The sequence below is a fragment of the Dipodomys spectabilis genome, unplaced genomic scaffold (assembly GCF_019054845.1).
Source record: "Dipodomys spectabilis isolate Male_0828 unplaced genomic scaffold, ASM1905484v1 ptg000069l, whole genome shotgun sequence".
Lineage (NCBI taxonomy): Eukaryota > Metazoa > Chordata > Mammalia > Rodentia > Heteromyidae > Dipodomys > Dipodomys spectabilis.
Window position 1 is genome coordinate 6422133 of NW_024870746.1, and position 21330 is coordinate 6443462.

A 21330-nucleotide genomic window follows, 5' to 3' on the forward strand; every position below is an offset into this window, starting at 1 on the left:
GATAGGGGCGGGCAGTCGCTTTGGCAGCCCCACGGCCAGGACCTCCCGGACCGGCCCCCCGCCGGGTGGTACGGCCTGCAGTAGGGGTGGACGGGTGGGCTCCGCGGCCATCCCGCGGACGGGCCCTGGCAGGCTCCCCCCACCTCCAGCGGGAAGCCTCACTCCACCAGGGCCGTGAGGGGTGCGGCATGCCGTCGCCGGGCTCCCCACCGAGGGTCGGTTCCCGGATCCCCTCCCCGCCGCGCCCGGTGGTGGTGGCCGAGTCCAGTTCCGGTTCCGGTTGCTGTGGCTCGGGGCGGGTGGCTGGCCCTGCGAGCGCGCACTTCGCGCTCTGGCTGGGCGCCACCCCTTCGCCGCGCCGACCGCTCTCCGCAGCGCGGGGGCCATGCTGCCCCTGACTCCCCTTCCGGGCGATGGTGCGGTCTGAGGACGCCTCCATCCCCCGCCACCGCCGCTGACTCCGGTCCCCCACTCCATGGCCGCCTCGGCGCCGCCCCCACCGGACAAGCTGGAGGGAGGTGGCGGCCCCGCACCGCCCCCTGCGCCGCCCAGCACCGGGAGGAAGCAGGGCAAGGCCGGTGAGCGCGCCCACAGAGGCCGGGGCAGGGGAGACCCAGGATTTGGGAGTCTTGGAGGGGAGAGCTGATAAATGGCGGGCGGTCTGTGGGACCGGGGGGCGGGGGAGGCTCCCGTGGAACAGATAAGTGGGTGTAGCTCTGAAGAGATTGGGGCCGGTGTCACATAGCCACCGCAGGGTTTGGAGCCTTGTTGAAAGCAGGAGGTACTTCAAGTTAGATGATATCAAGAAGTGGGGTATCTGTGATTTCAAGGAATACTTAACTGAGTCCGGTTTTCGTGTGATTTGAATTAGCATTTGTTAAATAGCCAAACAAGCACATAATGAAGTTAGAGTACTTTCGGGGAGAGTGGGAGAGAAGGATGTGGTAGAAACCTCAGGAAAACTTGCCTGTGTCTGCCTTTTGCTGCTCTTTCAGGTCTGCAAATGAAGAGCCCAGAAAAGAAGCGAAGGAAGTCAAATACTCAGGTGAATGGCCGTGGTTGGTGGGAGTCACTCTTAGCAGGCCCTAAATGCACTGGCTACTGATGTCCTGTTGTTATTCAGTGTCTTCCATCAGGCACAGAGGAAAGAGATAGCTGTCTTGTTCTATGTCTGGTTATTTCTTTCAACCTTATAATGAACGTGGGGGAAAATATTTTCCTCCAAGACATGGTTTAAGCAAAAGTATTATTGGTGAGGATTATGGTCTTCCTTTCATCTTTCCTGAACTGATGACATAATGATGATGAACTTGAGGAACTTTTTTTTTTGACAGACCTGATGATGATGAACTTAAGGAACTTTTTTTTTGGCCAGAACTGGGGCTTGGACTCAGGGCCTGAGCACTACTATCCCCAAGTTGCTGCTGCTGCTGCTGCTGCTTCTCTTTTTGCTCGAGGGGAGTACTCTACCACTTGAGCCACAGCATGACTTCTGCCTTTTTCTGTTTATGTGGTTCTGAGGAATTGAACCCAGAGCTTCAAACATGTTAGGTAGGCAAGCACTCTACCACTAAGCCACATTCCCAGCCCTTAAGGACCTTTTTTTAAGTGTCAGGTGTGCTTTCATAGTTACTCTGCTTTTCAGAGAAAAGTCTGGTTTAGGAAAGTTATTATTGGGCTGGGAAGGTGGCTCAGTGGTAGAGCGCTTGCCTTGCATGCTCGAGGCCCTGGGTTCGACACCTCAGTACCACATAAACCAAAAGAAAAAAGCCGGAAGTGGCGCTGTGGCTCAAGTGATAGAGCACTAGCCTTGAGCTGAAGAGCTGAGGGACAGCGCCCAGGCCCAGAGTTCAGGCCCCACTACCAGACCCCCCCCCCCAAAAAAAAGTTATTATTTATTTTTGTCAGTTGTGGGGCTTGAATTCAGGGCCTGGGCACTGTCCCTGAGTGCAAGGCTAGCGCTCTACGACTTGAACCACAGCACCACTTCTGGTTTTCTGTGGGGGAAGGGAAGGTAGTTAATTGGGGATAAAGAGTCTCATGAACTTCACTGTCCAGTCTAGCTTCGAACCTTGATCCACAGATCTCAGCCTCCTGAGTAGCTAGTATTACAGGCATGAGCTACCAGCATCCCACTTGTTTTTAAAAAGTTATATACCTGATTTAGGGTCAGCTGGGATTTCAGCATAGTCCTGCCTGTTTTTCAAAACAGATCCCTATGCTCTGCTTTTCTTTGCATTTTTAAGGTCCAACTTGAGTTTAGATCTGAGCCTTCATGGTGTGTATTGTGTTTGCCTCCATGGCTTGTATTGTGTTTAGTGTTTCCCTCCTTGACCCTCTTCCTCTCTTTCTCACTAGGGCCCTGCATATTCACATCTGACAGAGTTTGCACCACCACCAACTCCCATGGTGGATCACCTGGTTGCGTCCAACCCTTTTGAGGATGACTTCGGAGCCCCTAAGGTGGGGGGTGCAGCCCCTCCGTTCCTTGGCAGTCCTGTGCCCTTTGGAGGCTTTCGTGTACAGGGGGGCATGGCTGGCCAGGTACCCCCAGGCTATGGCACTGGGGGAGGAGGGGGTCCTCAGCCACTTCGTCGACAGCCTCCGCCTTTCCCTCCCAATCCTATGGGGCCAGCTTTCAACATGCCTCCACAGGGCCCTGGCTACCCACCACCAGGCAATATGAACTTTCCCAATCAACCCTTCAACCAGCCACTGGGTCAAAACTTTAGTCCTCCTGGTGGGCAGATGATGCCAGGTCCAGTGGGAGGATTTGGTCCCATGATCTCACCCACTATGGGACAGCCTCCTAGGGGAGAGCTGGGCCCTCCTTCCCTCCCCCAACGCTTTGCCCAACCAGGGGCACCTTTTGGCCCTTCTCCTCTCCAGAGACCCGGTCAAGGGCTTCCCAGTCTGCCTCCCAACACAAGTCCTTTCCCTGGTCCAGACCCTGGCTTTCCTGGCCCAGGTAGTGAGGATGGAGGGAAGCCCCTGAACCCACCCGCTCCTACTGCTTTCCCCCAGGAGCCCCACTCAGGCTCCCCTGCTGCCGCTGTTAATGGGAATCAGCCCAGTTTTCCACCAAATAGCAGTGGACGTGGTGGGGGCACTCCAGATGCCAACAGCCTGGCACCTTCTGGCAAGGCAGGTGGAGGCTCAGGGCCCCAGCCTCCTCCAGGCCTGGTGTACCCATGTGGTGCCTGTCGAAGTGAGGTGAATGATGACCAGGATGCCATTCTGTGTGAGGCCTCCTGCCAGAAGTGGTTCCACCGTGAATGCACAGGCATGACTGAGAACGCCTATGGGCTGCTGACCACTGAGGCCTCTGCCGTCTGGGCCTGTGATCTCTGCCTGAAGACCAAGGAGATCCAGTCTGTCTACATCCGAGAGAGCATGGGACAGCTGGTGGCTGCTAACGATGGGTGACTGACAGGGTGGTCTGGCCAAGTGTATATTTCCTCTCTGTTCTTCCAGAGTGATTGTCTAGCTCTTGGTTCTTGTTTCCACTGGCTTTCTATCCCCATGGAGCAGAAACACTGGTTCCTAGGAGCCTAAAAGAAATGGATGTAGGCAGGCAGAAGAGCCTGTATTTGTTACTTTTCTTGGAACTTATGCCTTGAGATCTACAGAGATCCAGGAAACCAAAGCCCTGCCGAGCAGAGCCATTTTTTTGTGTGTTGCCCTCTAGCGGCCTGGGGGTGAAAAGTGGATGAAGGAAGTTCTGGAGAGCCCCTACTACCCGTGCCTAACACCCCTATCTAGACCCACAGGTCCAACGTTGTTTTTAGAGTCAAGTATTAAGGTTTCTGGCTCTAAAAAGAAATGGGGTTCTTCATAGCCCTTTCATGGGCTTTGACAGTTTTAGGGACTATGTGGGGATGTCTCCCCTTTTCTCTCCTTCCCTAGGCTTATCTAACTCCTCCCCATTCAGAGCACCAAATAGCTTGAAGAAGCAGGAGAGTGCCTGGCTATTGCAGTTTCTTGGTGATTTGGGGGTTTCAAGATAATAGGTAAGGTTGGGATGCTGTTAGGACAAATCTTCCTCATACCAAAGTCACTGGTCCTTTCCCAACTTTTCTTGTGCTTTTCTCTTAATGATCATATATATATATATTGCCAAAAATTGGATATGTGGTTTTACAGACCAGAATATTTGAAGTTTGGGCCAACTTGATACTCTAGATTTTGGTGGTAACCCGCACCCCCTCTCTGTTGCACATTATACTCCGTGCTGTTCTTCAGCTTTTGGTGCCCTTATTTCTCTGCCTCTCTGGCTTGATTGAACTAAAGCTTAGAAAGGCACAGAGCCTTTATACCTCATTTCCTTCCGTATGAAAGGATCCAATTGAGGCAGTAGGAGGCAGTGAGATCCTCATTGCCATGGCAACTAAAAGGTAGAAGAACCTGGAGGCTTTTTTTTTTTTTTTTTAAACTTCTGTTCCTTTGCTATCCTTTGGTATCCTTTTGGGCCTGATGATCTAGCAATTCTCATTCCTCAGCCAAAGTCCTGCTCTAAACTCCCCTCACCTCTTCCATTCTCCTTCCCTTCTCTTTTGCAGTTCTGAGGGGTTGAGCCCAGGGCCTCACCCAATACTGTAGGAGTTGAGCCACACTCCCAGCTCTTCAATTTTCATTTTGCTTTTGAAATAGAAATTCACTAACTTTGTCTGGGCTAGCCTCAAACTCATGATTTTCCTGGCTCTGCCTGTATTCAGAGCTACTGGATTGTAGGTTTGTGTGCTACCACACCCATTCCCAGCTGTTTTTATTTTTAAAGCACTGTTTGTCAGTGATGAGATGGGCCTGACCTGGAGCCCCTTCTGGTGCTCTTTTTAGTCTAACAGTGAATGTGCACATTCCTCAAAGGGGTAGGAAGGCAGGCCGGGGGTGTGTCCTTCCTGAGAGGAGTCAACTCTGAGCACTGGGTTTAGCTGAAAAGGCCACCCTCCCATCTCTTACTACCCCTGCTTTCCTCAGTTCCTGCACATTGTCTGGAGGAGCCGGTAGGCCTTAGAGGCTGTGAAGAAAAGGGCTGGCTTTTCTCTCCCAGTTTCCCCAACGCCGAAACAGCATAGGTGGCAGCTCCCTGCTGCTCAACTTTGTGTTGTGTTTGTGGTTCTGTTTGCCTCTCTTTTGTTAGTATTTTTGTGTGGTCTCCACAGTTTGTAAAATGCTCCTGGGGAGTGTCTATCCCAACTGCCACCTTGTCCTCTACTTTTTGGAAGAAAGTGGGATGGCAGAGATGTGGTCATGGGATCTTTTGTATGGTTGGATTAATAAAATGACTTGAAAATCCAGACAAGGACTTCTTGCTGTTTATCTGCAAGAAGGTTGGGATGTGCCACTGTTACAGCTAATGTTGTGGCAGTGCAGACCAGCAGAGATCAAGACCACTTTTTAGAGAGGATAAAGGAGTTTATTTTGGGCTACCTGAACCCGGCTAGTGCCAGAAAGAAGCTTGGATCCCAAGGGAGGTAGGACAGACTGGGTTTTACTCAAGCTGGTTGCCTACAAAATGGGCATTAATCAGATAAACAAGGTCAAGCAGGCTGACATCTTCTGACTAGGTGGGCAGTTCCTTTCTAGTTGTATAGTAATAACATCCTGTTACTACCTCTTCTGTATTTAAAATAATGCATTGTGGGCTTCCCACTACCAATTTAGATAGCTCCACTTAGTCTGCCCCCAACTCACATTGCATTAACAGCTCTACTTGGTCACATTCCAGCAAACTGTCCTTTACCTTGCACACAGTTATTAGAGAGGGGTAATTCTTCACTAGGAAGATGCTTTGAAGGTAAAATGTCTACTCCCAAGGATCTTTGGAAGAGCTGGTGGCAGGAGGATTCAGCCCATTCCCAATCCCCAGCAGACTCTACTGTGGTTGCCCAAGCTGTGAGAAACCAGGTTTCCTTTCTGGGCACATTCCTGGACTGGGCCTGGAGCCAGGCAGGAGACTTAGCTCCAAGGCCCCTGGGAGACCCAATGTTTCAGATCTGGGTTTAGTGCCTCCTTCTCCCTATTTGATGGACTAGCCATCAAATGTAGCTACAATCATGAGAAGAGCATCCACACAGCCCATTTTCTTCCTCCCTCCCTCCTTCTTTTCCCTCCCTCCTTTCCTTCCTCCTTCCTTTCCCTTTCCTATGCTGGTCCTGGGGCATGAACTCAGGGCCTGGGCACTGTCCCTAAGCTTTTGTCGTTAATTGGAGATAAGAGTCTTACAGATTTCCTTCCCAGGCTGGCTTTATTTATTTATTTATTTACTGGGGGGTCCGGTTGTGGGGCCTGAACTCTGGGCCAGGGTGCTGTCCCTCAGCTCTTCAGCTCAAGGCTAGCGCTCTACCACTTAAGCCACAGCGCCACTTCCGGCTTTTTTCTTTTTGCTCATGTGGTGCTGAGGAATCGAACCCAGGGCCTCATACATTGCAAGGCAAGTGCTCTACCACTGAACCACCTTCCCAGCCCCCCCAGGCTGGCTTTAAATTGTGATCCTCAGATCTTAGCCTCCTGAGTAGCTAGGATTACAGGTATGAGCTATCGGTGTCTAGTGCAAATTTAATTGTTTATATGCTTTTCATATTCCATTCTCAACCCCACTCCTGTTTTTTGTTGTTGTTGTTTTTTGTTTGTTTGTTTTGTTTTGAGCTACAGCACCACCTCTGGTTTTCTGGTGATTTATTGGAGATAAGAGTCTCACATATTATCCTTCCCTGGCTGGCTTTGAACCATGATCCTCAGATCTCAGCCTCCTGAGTAGCTAGGATTATAGGTGTGAGCTACCAGCGCCCAGCTCCCACTCCTGTTTTTTGTTGTTCCTGTTTTGCTTTTTGAGAGGGAGTAGGTAACCCAGACTGACCTAGAACTCACTATCTTGCGTTGCTTCAATTCTGGGATTATATTTAACAACCTGCTCCTTCTATTTAGTTGGTGGGGCTTGACTTTAGGGCCTGGGCAATGTCCCTGAGTTTTCTGCTCAAGGCTAGTGCTCTATCTTTGAGCCACTTGTGGTGGTTAATTGGACTTTCCTGCCTGGGCTAGCTTTAAACCATGATCTTCAGATCTCAGCCTCCTGAGTAGCTAAGATTATAGGCATGAGCTCCAGTGTCTTCCCCCGGCACCCCCCCACACTTTTTTTTTTTTTTTTTTAGCAGCAGCACCTCAGTTGGCTGGCTGTTAGGGCCAATGAGGAGCATAGCAGGCTATTTCTAAACCAACAGATTTGCCACCTGTCCTTTCTCCTCCCCCATCCCACAGCTGTCTCTGTCTGTCTGTGGCCCAGCTTGGCTTCTTGTGTCATCTCAGGAGACACCAGCATTTCAGTCAGGGTCTTCTAGAACTCTAATCACTAGGAAAGAAAGGGAGGTAACTCAATTCAGTTTGTAGAAGTCCCCAGTTGCCCACCAGGAGGCAAAAGCAGGTTAGGGTGCTCTGTAGATCTCCCTTCCCACTCCCTGGCTCTCCAATTCTAGTTCTTATTCGCTGAAAGTTTCCACCCTCCTCGAGGAAGTCTACTTTTTATTGGTTAGTGGCAGTTCACGTGATCCGTTCTTTTCTTGGGCTGGAAAACTGGGCTGACTGCTACAAGTTTAGCTGAAGACTGAAGCAGAGCTGGGTCAGGTAATGCCCTTGTTGGGAAGGGTCCACAGACTCCCTTATCCCCAGATAAAGGAAGAGACGAAAGTCTAGGAGGACTGGGCACAATATTGGATCCGTGCAGCTGCTTTTCAAGGACCTAAGGGACCGACCGGGATAGGAGGGAGGTGGATATTTCTAACTCAATGACTTGTTCTGAGTCTCTCAGGCAAGTTCTTGTTGCCCTAGGTCTGTTTGCCAGAGAGATCTGGGGGAACAATTGTTGGGTTAAAATGAGCTGGAGACTTCCTAACTTCTTACAGAGTGGGAGAGCTCCCCCTTTAGCTGTTTCTTAGAAATGACAGACGTCTTTGACAACTTTTCAAGATGTTTTTGTTGAATCTTGTCAGAATGAGGAGAATGGGATGGTGGGGAGAGAGGGAATTTTCTTCCCAGAGGTTTTTTTTTTTTTTTTTTTTTTTCCCAGAAGAAAAAACTCTGAAAATGGCAGGAAAGGGTGGAGAATAAGTAGCAGAAGAAATTTCCTAATAAGGCAGTGAGATGCTGCCTTGGGAGAACCGGGTATCTTGGAATCTTGGGTGAACACACCAGGAGACAGGTATCATAGTTTAGGACCCAGAGTGCAGGGGCTCCAGACTATCTCTTGTTTCTAAACTATTTGTCTTGTTGACCCAAATACTGTTGCTGGTTTCTATGGAGACACTGGGTCTGACATCACTCTGGTTGCCATGGTGCCTGGTTCTGGAGGACCTGATCAGGCTGTACAAAGCCAGGGATAAACAGGGACTTCAGCCCAAGCTGCTGCCACTTCCTTCCTGACACCACCTGTTAACAGTCACTAGCAGCAATGGGGGGGGTGGGGAGATGATGACAGAACAGTGGGGGAGAGACAGAGAACAGAAGGCTGAACAGCAATGTCTATGGATATCTATAGAAACCTACCGGTGGTAGTATCCTATTGGATTTGAAAGCAGTGATGGCAGCCATTCTCCTGGCTCTGCATGGAGAGAGAGACAGAGAGAGAGAGACAGCAACAGAGAGGAGAGAGAGAGAGAGAGAGAGAGGAGAGAGAGAGAGAGAGTGTGTGTGTGTGTGTGTCTGGGAGGCATGAACATTATAGAAGAGTCTTTCAGGTGTGTTTTACCCATCCTGGTCTTGAATCTTCATTTGCAAGAACCACAGAAGGTGATTAGCCACGCAGGACTTGAAACCAGCTGAAACAGATGGGGGCCATGTGGCTGGCTTCAAGGGTAGCACTGCCTGAGCCTCTCAGCCCACTTACCTTTCCCACTGTTGTTTTACACATACTGTCTTTTTGGTTCTGTGGGAGGCAGTTATTTATCTTCCTCTGGGAGATCACCATCCATGCAGGAGTTTGAGGGGTCAGCTCATCTGTCACTTTACCATATCTGGTCCCATTTGCAGCTTCCCAGCCTGACAGCATAGTCTTGACCATTTTTTCTTGCCTTGCTTTGTGTCAGGCTTTGGAGGCTGAAGTCATGCCCTCATCCTGACCTTGCCAAGTCAGAGCAGATAAGCAGAGGCTAGGACCAGAGTCCTGTAACAAGGAGAGTGACTTAAGGTGTACTGTGTGGACTAAGCTCTACCAGCATTGCTTAGTCCTGGGTGTACTTGAGAATCTAAGAGGGTTTTAAGAAGCTACATGCACAGCTCTGTCCCACAGAAAGGAAGGGAAATCACAGCCAGTGAGTGCTAAAAACCCAGAACCAGATATAGAGAGGACTGATGAGGAGTTGACAGTGGAGATTGAGGCTGGAATGAAACAAAAATCACATCTCTCCAGACCCTAGTGGCCCTTCTGTTCAGTGGGTGTTTGTGAGCTGCCCGATTTTGTAAGGGGGAGGCCCTATCATGTTGTTTTCCTTAATCTTATTCTTTTTTTTTTTTTGGCAAATTGTGTCAGCCTTTTTGGGCTTTCTCTTCCCTGACTATTAACATCAGAGGGTTGAACCCGATGTTCCCAGGGCCTTTCCAGTACGAGCTTCTTTGACCTTTCAAGGTCAGTACAGTTTTCAAAGGCCTGTGGATCTGGGAAGAGACAGCTTCTCTGTGGCTGTTGGCAGGTGCTGATTTGCAAGGCAAATACTGCCCAGAAGAACTGAGGGATCAGGGTCAAGACTGGAAGCAGCCTGGATTCTGGAGGCTGCTGCCCAACTCTCTATCCTTAGAACTTTGCCAAGTTTGCTTTCCACATCCTGCCTCTTCTAAAGGGAGCTTCCTGTCCTAAGAGAGCCTTCCTCCACAGGTGGCAGCCCCAACAGCCCCTGGGACCTCAGCAACTATGGCCTCCTGCCCAGACTCAGATAATAGCTGGGTGCTTGCCGGCTCAGAGGTAGGAAGAACTGTTCTGGGAACCACATTTGGCGGTGGGGCTGCTGGGCTAAACTACACTCTGGGTCCATCCTCTTCCTTGCTCCTGAGAATGAACTGCATTGCCTACTGTTGGTTGTTAAAAAAATTTCAATGGCCAAGAGACCTGGCCCTGGCATCCAGTGCTGGGACTTGGGTCATACATGGAAGGGAAGGTATCATTTGGGTAAACTGAGAGGATTAGGGAGGGAGTTCTAGTTGGGAGATCAGTTAACATTGGGGAGATCAGGCAACATGGGGGAGACATGTTGGGGAGAGAGAGGAAGTCATTGGTTGAGGTAGAGACAAGGCAGAGCCAGTGTTGGAGTGAAGCTGGGAATCTAGCAAGCTTGAAGGGTCTGGTAAGGCAGACAGGCCTTATCCTGATGGCCAGTCAGTGAAGGGGTTGGGCAGAGGGCTAAGCCACTCTGTAGGCTGACTGGGAACAGGAACAGTTATTTCCAAAGTTCTGTAGCTGTCCAGATAGGAGTTGTTGCGACGGAACCTTGAAAAGAGAGAAGAGCTGTCAGGATAAGACACTGGTAAATAAAAAGGGGATAGGGAGAATATATCCCAGGAATCTCAGAGAGATCCCAGCCCAGTGGCTTTGTATCTTAGAGCCACCAGAAACCAGGTTTGGTGGGTCATGCTATAATCCTAGAAGTAGAAGGATTATAAATTGTACCTGCCCACCTTGGACTACTGGTCAACATATATAGGCCAGTAGGCCATTTTTTTTTTAAAGTCAGGGTGGGAAATGGAATTCCTTTTAGACCTTGTGACTTTGAGGGGCCCTTGAGGAGCCCAGCTGGGACTGAGGAGTTTTCCTCAGTAGTAGCACTGGAGCAGGACACAAGGACTAGGGCTTACTGAGTGGGAGGCAGGTTGGGGAGAAGACAGGCATTGTGATCTTGGTTGGCCTTGGCCTTCTGTAGGGGTGTCTTTGCTGATAGCTGGGGATTTTGGCTAAGCCACTTTTCCTCTCTGTCCTCTTCTGGAAAACCAGTGTTGTGATGCTTGCCTTGTAAGAGTTTGCAAAGAAACATACTAAAGTCAAGAATTGTTTTTGGAGAGGGAACAGGAGCCACAGACAGGGTGGGCAGTCTATGAGCCTGCCAAGGGGAAGCATGCAGAAAGCCGAAGCTTTCTGTGTCCAGGGCTGGAGGCCCAGCCAGCAAAAAGACACTACTACTGGGTATCAGGCTGGCTGTAGCAGGGAGAAGTTAGGTTTCTGTCAGCAGCTATGGGGAAATGGGTTTGGGAATGGAGAGAGGAGACAGTGGGAAAAGCCAGAAAAGCTTAGAAGTTAGAAGTGGTTGGGCTAATGTGAGAGTGGCTATAGGATGTCCCTTAAATGTATCTGTGACCCTCAGGCTCCCAGCAGGCTCTGTTCTTTTGCCATCTCCTCCTATCTCCTACCCCTCAGTTACTGACGATCTTGTGGGACAGGAAGGGCTCAGGTTCCAGCCAGCCTTCCTCAGAGGCTGCCAGGCTTATACAATGGTCCAGGTCCTTCATGGTTTCACAGGAGCCTGGCCTCTGGGAGCAGTGAGTGAGGTTCATGAATGGCTGAGTTGAGTCCCACTTTGAATCTACTTGCTACTGAGCAAGATGTGGGCCAGGGTCCCTGAGGGTAGCCCTACCAGCCCCTGTGCTTCTGACTTTGCCTTGTCTTGTCTTTCTTTGGATCATCCCTGAGATTACCCCACATCCTACCCCACAGAACCTACCTGTGGAAACCTTGGGCCCTGAACACAGGACAGATCCAGAATCTAAGAGATCTACTCAGGACCCTGGGATCATCTCCAAGGCAGATGGTGAAGAATTAGTTGAGACCTTGGATGGAGAAGGTAAGGGGCTCTACAGAGAGGGAGGCATAGCTGCCTTCCATCTTCTGGAGTGTCTGTCTCCTCAGGGAAGGGGATGCTTCTTGGTCTTATTTCCCTATTAACTTCAGGTTATAGACTTCTGTCTTAACCACCCAGCCTTTTTTTTTTTTCTGCCTCTTACAACCTGTTGGGGTTCAATTAGACCTGGAGGGCTGTGTAGGAAGTTCAGTTGAGGACAGTGTTTTTTCCTTGGCTTTTCTCCTACCAAAGGAACCCTCTTCCAGACTGAAAGCCCCCAGAATGAAAGTCCCACTCAGGAAGAAGAGACCAAGGCCAAGGTGAGGATCTTCACCCGGGGAGCGAAGGAAGGTAGTGGGAGAGGGAGAGGACACTGCACACAGGTATGTCCACACAGGGTGTTCTGGAAGGTGATGATCATGGTATGGAGCCTCCTGGTCCAGGAGACACATTGGTCCAGGAAGACTTGCCGGAGACTTCCATGGTGACAAGCCTGGGACCAGACACAGAGGACCTGGAGAATCCTCCCCCAAGTCCCAAAACAGGTGATGGCTCTCTCCTTGCTTCCTTCCCTCACTGTCCTAGGAGGTACTGGAAAGTGAGCAGCTATCGTTCCTGAGCACATTTTCAAGTCCACCCTGGATTTTGCAGCTTGGTGCTCTCCTTCCTCAGTACACTGAAGCTCAGAGAAATTGACTTGAATGAGGTCACAGTGCAGGGCCAATAGCTGGTTGACTCCTCTCTTCCTTGTGTCCTCCTCTTCTCTTGATTCTAGAACTCAACATTAATTTCTAGAGTCCCTTATGTTCACTCCACAAAGAAGCGCATGTTTACTGGGTGCTGGTTGCTCATGTCTATAATCCTAGCTACTCAGGAGGCTGAGATCTGAGGATCATGGTTCAAAGCCAGCTAGGGCAGGAAAGTTCTGTGAGACTCTTACCGCCAATTAACCACTCAAAAACCAGAAGCGGCGCTATGGCTCAAGTAGTAGAGTGCTGGCCTGAGCACAAAGAAGCTCAAGGACTTCTGGCCTCACTTCTCCAGATGCTGCAGCCTTAGCCTACATTGTTCTCTTCCTCCTGCCCTCTCTACCTATTCTGTATTCACTTCCATTCAAATGGCACCTCCAGTTATCCCTGCTTCTCTCGTGTTCTCCTGACTGAACTACCTCCCTCTCTGAACTACCTCCCTCTCTTTTGGGAGCCCCTTAATTGCATCTCCTTTATGTACCTCCTCATAGGTCTAACTTGTGTCTTTGGCTCAGTGTTAGAATGTGTCCCAGGAATCTAAGAGAGATCCCAGCCCCAATGACTTTGTGTCTTAGAGCCACGAGAAACCAGGTTTGGTGGGTCATGCTATAATCCCAGAACTTGGGAGACTAAGGTAGGATTGTACATTGTTCCTGCTCCAGCCTCGACTACTGGTCAACATAAATAGTCACTGCCCTGATTGAAAGCAAGCTCCTAACCCACAACCCCTCCTTTACCCTCCCCAGAACCCTAATACAGGCCCAGAGGTTTGTTCCAGGCTGTAACCCTGGCATATAAGAGTTGTCTCTGTTGAAGACTGATAGGGGCCAAAGGGGAGGGGTAGGAGAAGCTGAGACCTGGAGCCATTTAGGAGCAGCCACAGTGGTCAGGCAAAGGTGATACAGACTTGACCTAAAACAGGGCCCATGGGCTTGTGAAGAAGGTAGACTCTTGAAGTTCAGGGGCAGGCTTATCCAATTATTTGGAGAGGTCAGCCTGATGGCAGCAGTGGTACTTGTCCCTAATTTGGGAAACTTCAGGAAAGAGCCATTTTGAAGGGCAGTGTGCTGAATGGTCCATGAGGAAAGCAAGCATGGCTATAGGCAGTCAGACCACAGGCCCAGGGTTCTGGGGAAGCCAGGGAGGGACTGTCAGTTAGGAGCTTGTTTACAGTCAGGGCAGTAAGTGGGGTAGGTGAGAGAGTTATGATCTTGTGGGAAGTGTGAGATGCTTAGAACTAGGAAGGTTCTAAGGGAGAAGATCAGGGAAGAACCAAGATGGCAGAATGAGTGGCCAGAGAATTGGGAGCATTTCCAGAAGGGTGGCTGTCCAAGCTGATGCCAGGTACATGTTGAAGGAAGGAAGTTTCATTTATTTATTTATTGGGTCCAGTCGTGGGACCTGAACTCTGGGCCTGGGCGCTGTCCCTCAGCTCTTCAGCTCAAGGCTAGTGCTCTAGCGCTTAAGCCACAGTCCCACTTCCGGCTTTTTTCTTTTTGCTTATGTGGTGTTGAGGAATTGAACCCAGGGCCTCATGTATGCAAGGTAAGCGCTCTATCACTGAGCCACCTTCCCAGCCCTGGAAGATTCTTTTAGCATGAAAGTGGCTTTTTTTTTTTTTTTTTGGTAGGTTGTAAGGGGACAGGTCTCCTGCCTCCAGTCTAGGCAGGGGCAGCTCTTGATGCCCAGGTAGAAGTGGGCAGTCTTCATGTGCCTTTCTGTGGTCAGGGCTAGGGGTCTCCCTGTGCCTTCCTCCTCTTCCCCTCTCTCCCTGGGTCCTGTCTCTTGTTGCCTTATTGTCCTGTCCCCCATCAGTTTGGATCAGGGAGGAGGGCCGCTGCTCTAGCAGTGAGGATGACACTGACGTGGATGTGGAGGGTCTGCGGCGACGGCGAGGCCGGGAGCCTAGCCCACTGAAGCCTGTGGTGTCCTTGGATGTAGAAGACCAGGCCAGAGGCGAGGGTTCAGGTGGGGAGCTGGGCATCTCCCTCAACATGTGCCTCCTTGGGGCCCTAGTTCTGCTGGGCCTGGGGATCCTCCTCTTCTCAGGTGAGTGACTCTCTGCTGTGGGGCCTTTGGCCTGCACTCTGGCCTTGCCATCCTATCCTGCTCCCTTATTTACCCCACCTCCTCCCCTGAGGCCTCACCAGACTCCTATCTCCCTCCTCAGGTGGTCTCTCAGAGTCAGAGACTGGTAAGTCCTTGTCTATTATGTGAATGTGAATGTTGGGGTCCTCTGGATTGGGGATTAGGTGTGTTAGGGGTTGTACATTATTTCTCACATATTGATGTTTCAGCTTTTCAGTGTGTCCCTGGGCTCTGTACCTCACTGGACTCTCGGCCAAGGGATGTGTCTAGGGCAGAAGGGGTGACTGGGAGAGGACAGAATGGGTTCTGGTTGTTTTGGTGCCCCGTTCAGACTTTGCTTTTTCACAGGGACCATGGAGGAGGCAGAGCTGCAGGTCTTCCCAGATCCTGGGTTGGAGGCTGAGCTGGTGGATGCTGTTGGGGATAGGCAGGTATGTGCAGATATCTCTACAGGTGTGTGGCACCTGGTGGCAAGAACCTGTCTGCCCTGGCTTTTGGGCAGTATGAAGCAACCAGCTCTTTTGCTTTCAGGATGGGCTAAGGGAACAGCTTCAGGCCTCAGTGCCCTCTGATGGTGTCCCTAGTCTGCAGAACATGGGCCTTCTGCTGGACAAGCTGGCCAAGGAGAACCAGGACATCCGGCTGCTACAGGCCCAGCTACAGGTATCAGCAGGAAGAAGCAGGTGTGGCTAGTCCAGGTGTCTGTCCTAGTGACCTCCTCTCAAAGAAGTTTTCCCTACTTACCCACACCCTGAGCCTCCTCTTTTCCTCTCATAGCCATGGTGTCTTCCTGATTCCCTGTTCACATCCCTCATGCTAGAATCTGCACCAAGGCTGGCATAGTTGTTTCATGTGGCATGTCAACTCTGATTATTTGTATGGTCTTCCTGGACATTGTATAAATCAGGCTTTGAAGAATATGCCAAACTGGATGCTGGGGGTTCATACTTGTAGTCTTAGCTACTTAGGAGGCTAAGATCTTGGGATCATGGTTCAAAGCCAGCCCAGGCAGGGAAGTCAGTGAGACTCTTACCTCAAATTAGCCACCAAAAAGCTAGAAGTTGAGCTGTGGCTCAACTGGTAGAGTGCCAGACTTGAGAAGAAAAAAAAAAAGGCTCAGGGACAGTGCTCAGGCTTTGAGTTCAAGCCCCAGGACCAGCACAAAACAAAACAAAACAAGAAGAACACATCAAGGCTATGCCAAGCACTGGGATCAATTAACAGTGAGGGAACTGGAGGTAGAAATGAGGCCATGAGAGCCAGATATTGTCTCTCTTTACTGAAAGTTAAGAAGTGTGTACTAATATGAGGACATAGATGCAGAGACCCAGAATGACATTTGGGCATCCCAGAGGATGTGAAAGAGGATGAGAATCAAATCCTCTGGGTTTCCCAGGCAATAAAATAGGTTCAGGTCAGGCATCCACTGTAACTTTTTTCCCCTTCCTTAGTGTTGGGGATTGAGACCAGGGCTTCATACATGTAAGGTGAGAACTGTACCAGTGGAGTTTCATTTTCAATTCCTGCCTACAATAACCAAATGGAATTGGGGTAGAAGGCATTGGGCCCATTCTGACAAGGACTTTTTTTTTTTTGGTTGGTCGTGGGGCTTGAATTCCGGGCTTGGGTGCTGTCCCTGAGCTCTTCAGCTCAAGGGGAGTACTCTACCATTTGAGATGCAAACTTGAGCCAGAAAACTTCCAGTTTTCTGGTGGAGATAGAGTTTCACTGCTGGGTGTCAGTGGCTCACGCCTGTAATCCTAGCTACTCAGGAGGCTGAAATCTGAGAATCACGGTTCGAAGCCAGCCAGTAGGAAAGGCTGTGAGACTCTGATCTCCAATGAACCACCAGGAAACTGGAAGTGGTGCTGTGGCTCAAGTGATAGAGTCCTAGCCTTGAGCTAAAGAGCTGAGGGATGGCGTCCAGGCCCAGAGTTCAAGCCCCATGACTGACCAAAAAAAAAAAAAAAAGAGTTCTATGGACTTTGCTGCCCAGGCTGGCTTTGACTAGCTAGGATTCCTGCCCAGGCTGCCTCCTGACTAGCTAGGATTACAAGCATGAGCCACTGGCTCCTGGTCTGACAAAGACTCTTGTCATTTCTTCCATTTCTAATTGCATTTAAGGCCCAGAAAGAAGAACTTCAGAGCCTGATGCAGCAACCCAAAGGGCTGGAGGAGGAGAATGCCCGGCTCCGGGGAGCCCTGCAGCAGGGTGAGGCCTCCCAGAAGGCCCTGGAGTCAGAGCTGCAGCAGCTGAGGGCTCGGCTCCAGGGGCTAGAGGCCAACTGTGTTCGTGGCCCAGATGGGGTATGCCTCAACTGGGGCAGAGGCCCGCAGGGTGGCAAGGCCACTGAAGAGCAAGGTCATAGGGGACAGGAGCCAGACCCTGGCTTCCTGGAGCAGCAGAAACGGCTGGAGGCTGAGGCCCAGGCCCTTAGGCAGGAGCTTCAGAGGCAGCGGAGGTTGCTGGGGTCTGTGCAGCAGGACCTGCAGAGGGGCTTGAAGGTAGCTGGCCGAGGAGCCCCTGCTCATGCCAGCCTGACGGAACTGGGCCACAGGTTGGCTCAGACTCTGCAGGGCTTGGAGCACTGGGGCAAGGATCCTGCTGTGCATGCCAATGCATCTGAGTCCTGGTATCAGAAGCCTCGCTTCCAGAATCCCAGAGAGTGGAGTGGAAAAGAAAAATGGCACAATGGGCAGAGGGACAGAAAGGCTGAGCACTGGAAGCATAAGAAGGAGGAATTTAGCTGGGAGAAGAAGAAGAAGAGCTGGGAGGGCGAGGAGGACCAAGGGCTATCAGGGAGGTGGAAAGAGGGTAAGCAGAGGGTAGAGGAGTCGGGGAGCAGGAAGGATGGCAAACGACAGGACCCCAAAGAATCCCAAAGGAAAAGTGGGAGCCCCCACTCTGAAGAAAGGCAGAAGCATCCTTGGGGGAGGGAGGGAGCTAAAGGCAGTCATGATCCCTTGCCCCCTTGGGAGCAGCTTTTGAGACACAAGTACCGGGCACCCCAGGGCTGCTCAGGTGTGGAGGAGTGTGCCCGGCAGGAAGGCCTAGCCTTCTTTGGCATGGAGCTGGCCCCGGTACGACAACATGAGCTGGCTGCTTTGCTGAGAACATACCTGGCACGCCTGCCTTGGGCAGGGCAACTGACCAAGGAGCTGCCCCTCTCACCTGCTTACTTTGGTGAGGATGGTATCTTCCGTCATGACCGCCTTCGCTTCCGGGATTTTGTGGATGCTTTGGAGGACAGCCTGGAGGAGGTGGCGGTACGACAGACAGGTGACGATGACGAAGTTGATGACTTTGAGGACTTCATCTTCAGCCACTTCTTTGGTGATAAAGCACTGAAGAAGAGGTGGGCAGTTCTGGGGGCGGGTCACCTGAATGGCAGGGGCGGGTGGGGCAGGAGGAATGCAAAGGAACACTTAGCTGTGAGCGAACCCTGGCTTGGGGACTTCTCTCTCCTCTCAGTCCCCAGCTGGCACTCATGTGTCTTCCCTGTCTTCCTTTGAGGGACCACAGTGGTCCTGAGGAACCCTCTTTTGGGCTAGGGGATTTTTCTCTGATTGTCCTTTCCTACCTGTCCTTGCATGTACCTTGTAGCTCTCTAGCTGGAGCATTCATCCAACAACAGCCCTTGCCTCTTGTGGCAGTTGCCTGAGTTCTCTTTTTTAGGAAGAAGTGGGTACCCATCTTTTCTTGTACTGACCAGTAAAGGCCTCCTTCTACTCCATGTCCTTCCACAGGTCAGGGAAAAAGGACAAGCACTTGCGGAACCCCAGAGTCATGGGGTCCCGGGAGGAGCACAGCTACTACCACCACCATCAGCATCACCACAGGGGCTGATTCCTGCACCTGCCCTGGGGAGTGGCCTAGCCCACCATCCCCATCTGAACCCTAGAGACCAAGCTCCCACCATCCAGCTGTCCTCCCTTGGCTCTTTGGTGTCCTTGGATGTCCTTCACTGTGGAAAGAGACAGCACCCAGTCCTGCACTGATTCCACTTTCATTAGAAAAAGGCCTTTCCTGGACTTGCTGTTCTGTCTTTGCAAATGTATGCAAATACCCCGGCCCGGGCTGCACCCTGCAGCCTGATTGTGTGGTGCCAATGTGCCAGGGCCCTTGGGAGAGGAGTGGGGAGGATGGGTGGGTTTCTGAACCTGAAGCCAAAGAGCTTTTGTCCTCTTGTGTATGTGTGTTATGTCCTCCTCCACATGCTGACAAGGCGCCTTCTGGGACGGGACTAGAGCTGCTGGCTGGAAGCCCAGCGTGAGGACTTGCCCTGGGGTTTTGTTAGATTTAGAAGTAACTGTCCTCTGGGGGAGGGGGGGTGAAGTCCCCTTTTACTCCTGCTTTTCACATGGCCTTACCTCCCCATGTGAACTATAGAGCTTTGCCCTTGAGGGGAGGGAGGCGGTTCTAAGCACAGGGGACACCTGAGTAGCTGGGTGCCCTCCTAGGCACTGGTACTTAGCTCCTTTTCCCAGATGCCCTTTCCTTTGGCCTCACCTTCCTCATGAAGCCTCCGCCTTTGAGGCTGGGTCCTCATGTTATCCAATGCTGCACTGTCTGTCCCACTGGCTGATGGAAAAATGTCAGCTTTGGAGTCTAACGCCATGAGCTCCAATCCAGGCTGGGTGGTCCTGGGGTAAGTCATCTCTGGGGATACTGGGTTATTGTCCTCAGAAACAGAGATGAAAGGACTGAGAGAGGAAATAAAGCAAATGGATGTCCTGTTTTTGGCATTCAGAAATTTTGCCTTTTTTGGAGCAAGGTTGGAGAAGAGAGTTCTCACTGCAGTCCCCTGGGGCAGGGGTGGAGGGAGGTGAGGGATTGGGGGGGAGGGGAATACAGAGATGAGGGATCCACTAGGTGGCACCCTGGCACTGCATTTCTTGAATACTTTCCTCCCCACTATTTACCACCCCCAAGTCTCAGACCCGCCCCCCCCATACACTTACTACCTGTCAATAAGACCCAGAATCCCTTTGACTATTTATTTGGGAAGTCCTTTCTCAGATCCAGTGTCACCCTTTTTTTTGACAGCACACTGGGCTTCTTGACAACCCTGGTAATGTAGATAGTGCTAAAGGCAAAGTGGTATGAGCACAGCAAGCACTCAGAACTGGTCAGCTGTGTTGTCAGTTATAAAGGGGTAGGTCTAGGGGCTCTGGAAGCGGGAGCCCTAGGAGGAAGATCCTAGGAGGCTGTAATTGATTTCTGGATTATTTAGCAAGTGCCTATGTGCCACTGTTTAAGTGCTTTAAATGTGTGATTCAGGGGCAGAGCAGGCCAGGCTGGGATGGAACTAAGATCACTTATTTCGCAAACATTTATAAAGTCTGTGAACTAGAAATAGTGAGGCCCTGGTAATACAGAACCTCCTTAAGAAGCTTGTAGTCTAATGGAGCCTGCATTCTGCATCAGAAAGGGTTGTATTTAGGCCTGAGGAAGAACTTCCTGTCAGGCAGAAGGTAAGTGATAAAAGCTGGAGAAAGACTTCAATTTCTGGAGTAGGGGTGGAGAGGAGTCAGTGCAGGCTCACCCAGGGCCAGCTGTGTGGACCACCGTTTCTCATCTTCTAGAGTCTCAGAATTCTTACTGTCTGAGTAGCAGACTTGTAACCCTGATGCTGAAAGAGATTCAGGCCAGTGGGTAGGCAGGGAGATGCTGGGCCTGGGGTGGGGGATGTGCGTGGGTCTTTCATGGGCCTCTCAAGTCTTTTAGTTTCATTTCTAGGGCCCATTTCCCTTGTTTGCATAACGAACTCTAGGGCCTTTGGGAGGTCCCCAAGCCCCCTTCTCCTTACCTATTCAGGAAGCAGATCTGCTGATCTGGAAATTTTCAAAGAGTCATTGCCCTAAGAGGCATGTTGGGGAGGGCTGAGTGATCCTCCCATGCAACATAGCTCTGAGGCCTCTCTATCACCCCCATGTGGCCCAGCAATGCTGGTAAAGAGGGAAGACCCAGCCAGACCACAGGGTGTGAAGTTAGGGGCGGGTGGGGGGTGGACAACACTGTCTCCTTCAACATAGCTTGGGAACAGGCCCTTGGGAGGGGTAGGGTAGAGGTGATCCTGTGGGTGGAGCCACTGGACTCTGCCACACATCCCTGTTGGCTTTCCAGGGTCTAGGCTGGGCCCTTCCAATTTAAACCCTCTCCCTTGCCTTCTTGTCTTTTCCATCCAAATGAGCTCCCTGAACTCATCGGGAAAGGGACCTGTTGCCCTAAAACCACAGCTCTGGAAGGCTGGAGTTGGAGTGGAGGGTAGCCCTGGACTTTCCTTCTTCTCTTCCTTTTACACTCAAGACTGAACCCCGGGCAGGAACTCTTGCATTTGAGGCAAACACCATTGAGTCACACTCCTTGTTTTGTTTTTTGAGATGGGATCATACTAAGTTGTTCAGGTTGGCCTCAAAATCTTGTTTTTTTTTTGTTTTTTGTTTTTGTTTCTTTTTCTTTTTCTTTTTGGTTGCTTGTGGGGCTTGAACACAGGGAATGGGTTCTGGCCCTGTGCTTTTTTTTTTTTTTCACTCAAGGCTAGCAATCTATCACTTTGAGCCACAGTTCTACTTCTGGTTTTCTGGTGGTCAATTGGAGATAAAAGGCTTACAAACTCCTGCTCAGGCTGGCTTTGAACCACAATCCTCAGATCTCAGTCTCTTGAGTAGCTAGGATT

At 50.9% G+C, this 21330-nt stretch overlaps 1 protein-coding gene across 5 annotated transcripts; it reads left to right on the forward strand.

The window, feature by feature from the left end:
• Window positions 1-292: 292 nt before the first annotated feature.
• On the forward strand, window positions 293-19389 carry Pbxip1 (PBX homeobox interacting protein 1). Of its 5 annotated transcripts, XM_042681380.1 has the most exons (14): window positions 293-578; window positions 996-1045; window positions 2359-2463; window positions 9863-9949; window positions 11690-11816; window positions 12066-12133; window positions 12211-12358; window positions 14378-14440; window positions 14507-14611; window positions 14733-14756; window positions 14999-15081; window positions 15182-15313; window positions 16775-18006; window positions 18398-19389. In XM_042681380.1, the coding sequence occupies exons 1-14, from the start codon at window positions 476-478 to the stop codon at window positions 18495-18497; spliced, it is 2427 nt and encodes an 808-aa protein (XP_042537314.1). In that variant the 5' UTR covers window positions 293-475; the 3' UTR covers window positions 18498-19389. The 5 variants fall into 5 exon arrangements, with proteins under 5 accessions (XP_042537314.1, XP_042537312.1, XP_042537313.1 ...); XM_042681378.1 differs by having other exon boundaries at window positions 14378-14611; XM_042681379.1 differs by lacking the exon at window positions 14733-14756 and having other exon boundaries at window positions 14378-14611.
• The last annotated feature ends 1941 nt before the right edge of the window (window positions 19390-21330 follow it).

Coding starts and splice junctions, on each gene's coding strand:
- Pbxip1 (XM_042681378.1), top strand. CDS start 476: ATGGCCGCCTCGGCGCCGCCCCCACCGGACAAGCTGGAGGGAGGTGGC. Junction 15,082..15,181: donor ATGCTGTTGGGGATAGGCAG/GTATGTGCAGAT, acceptor TTTTGCTTTCAG/GATGGGCTAAGGGAACAGCT. Junction 15,314..16,774: donor TGCTACAGGCCCAGCTACAG/GTATCAGCAGGA, acceptor ATTGCATTTAAG/GCCCAGAAAGAAGAACTTCA.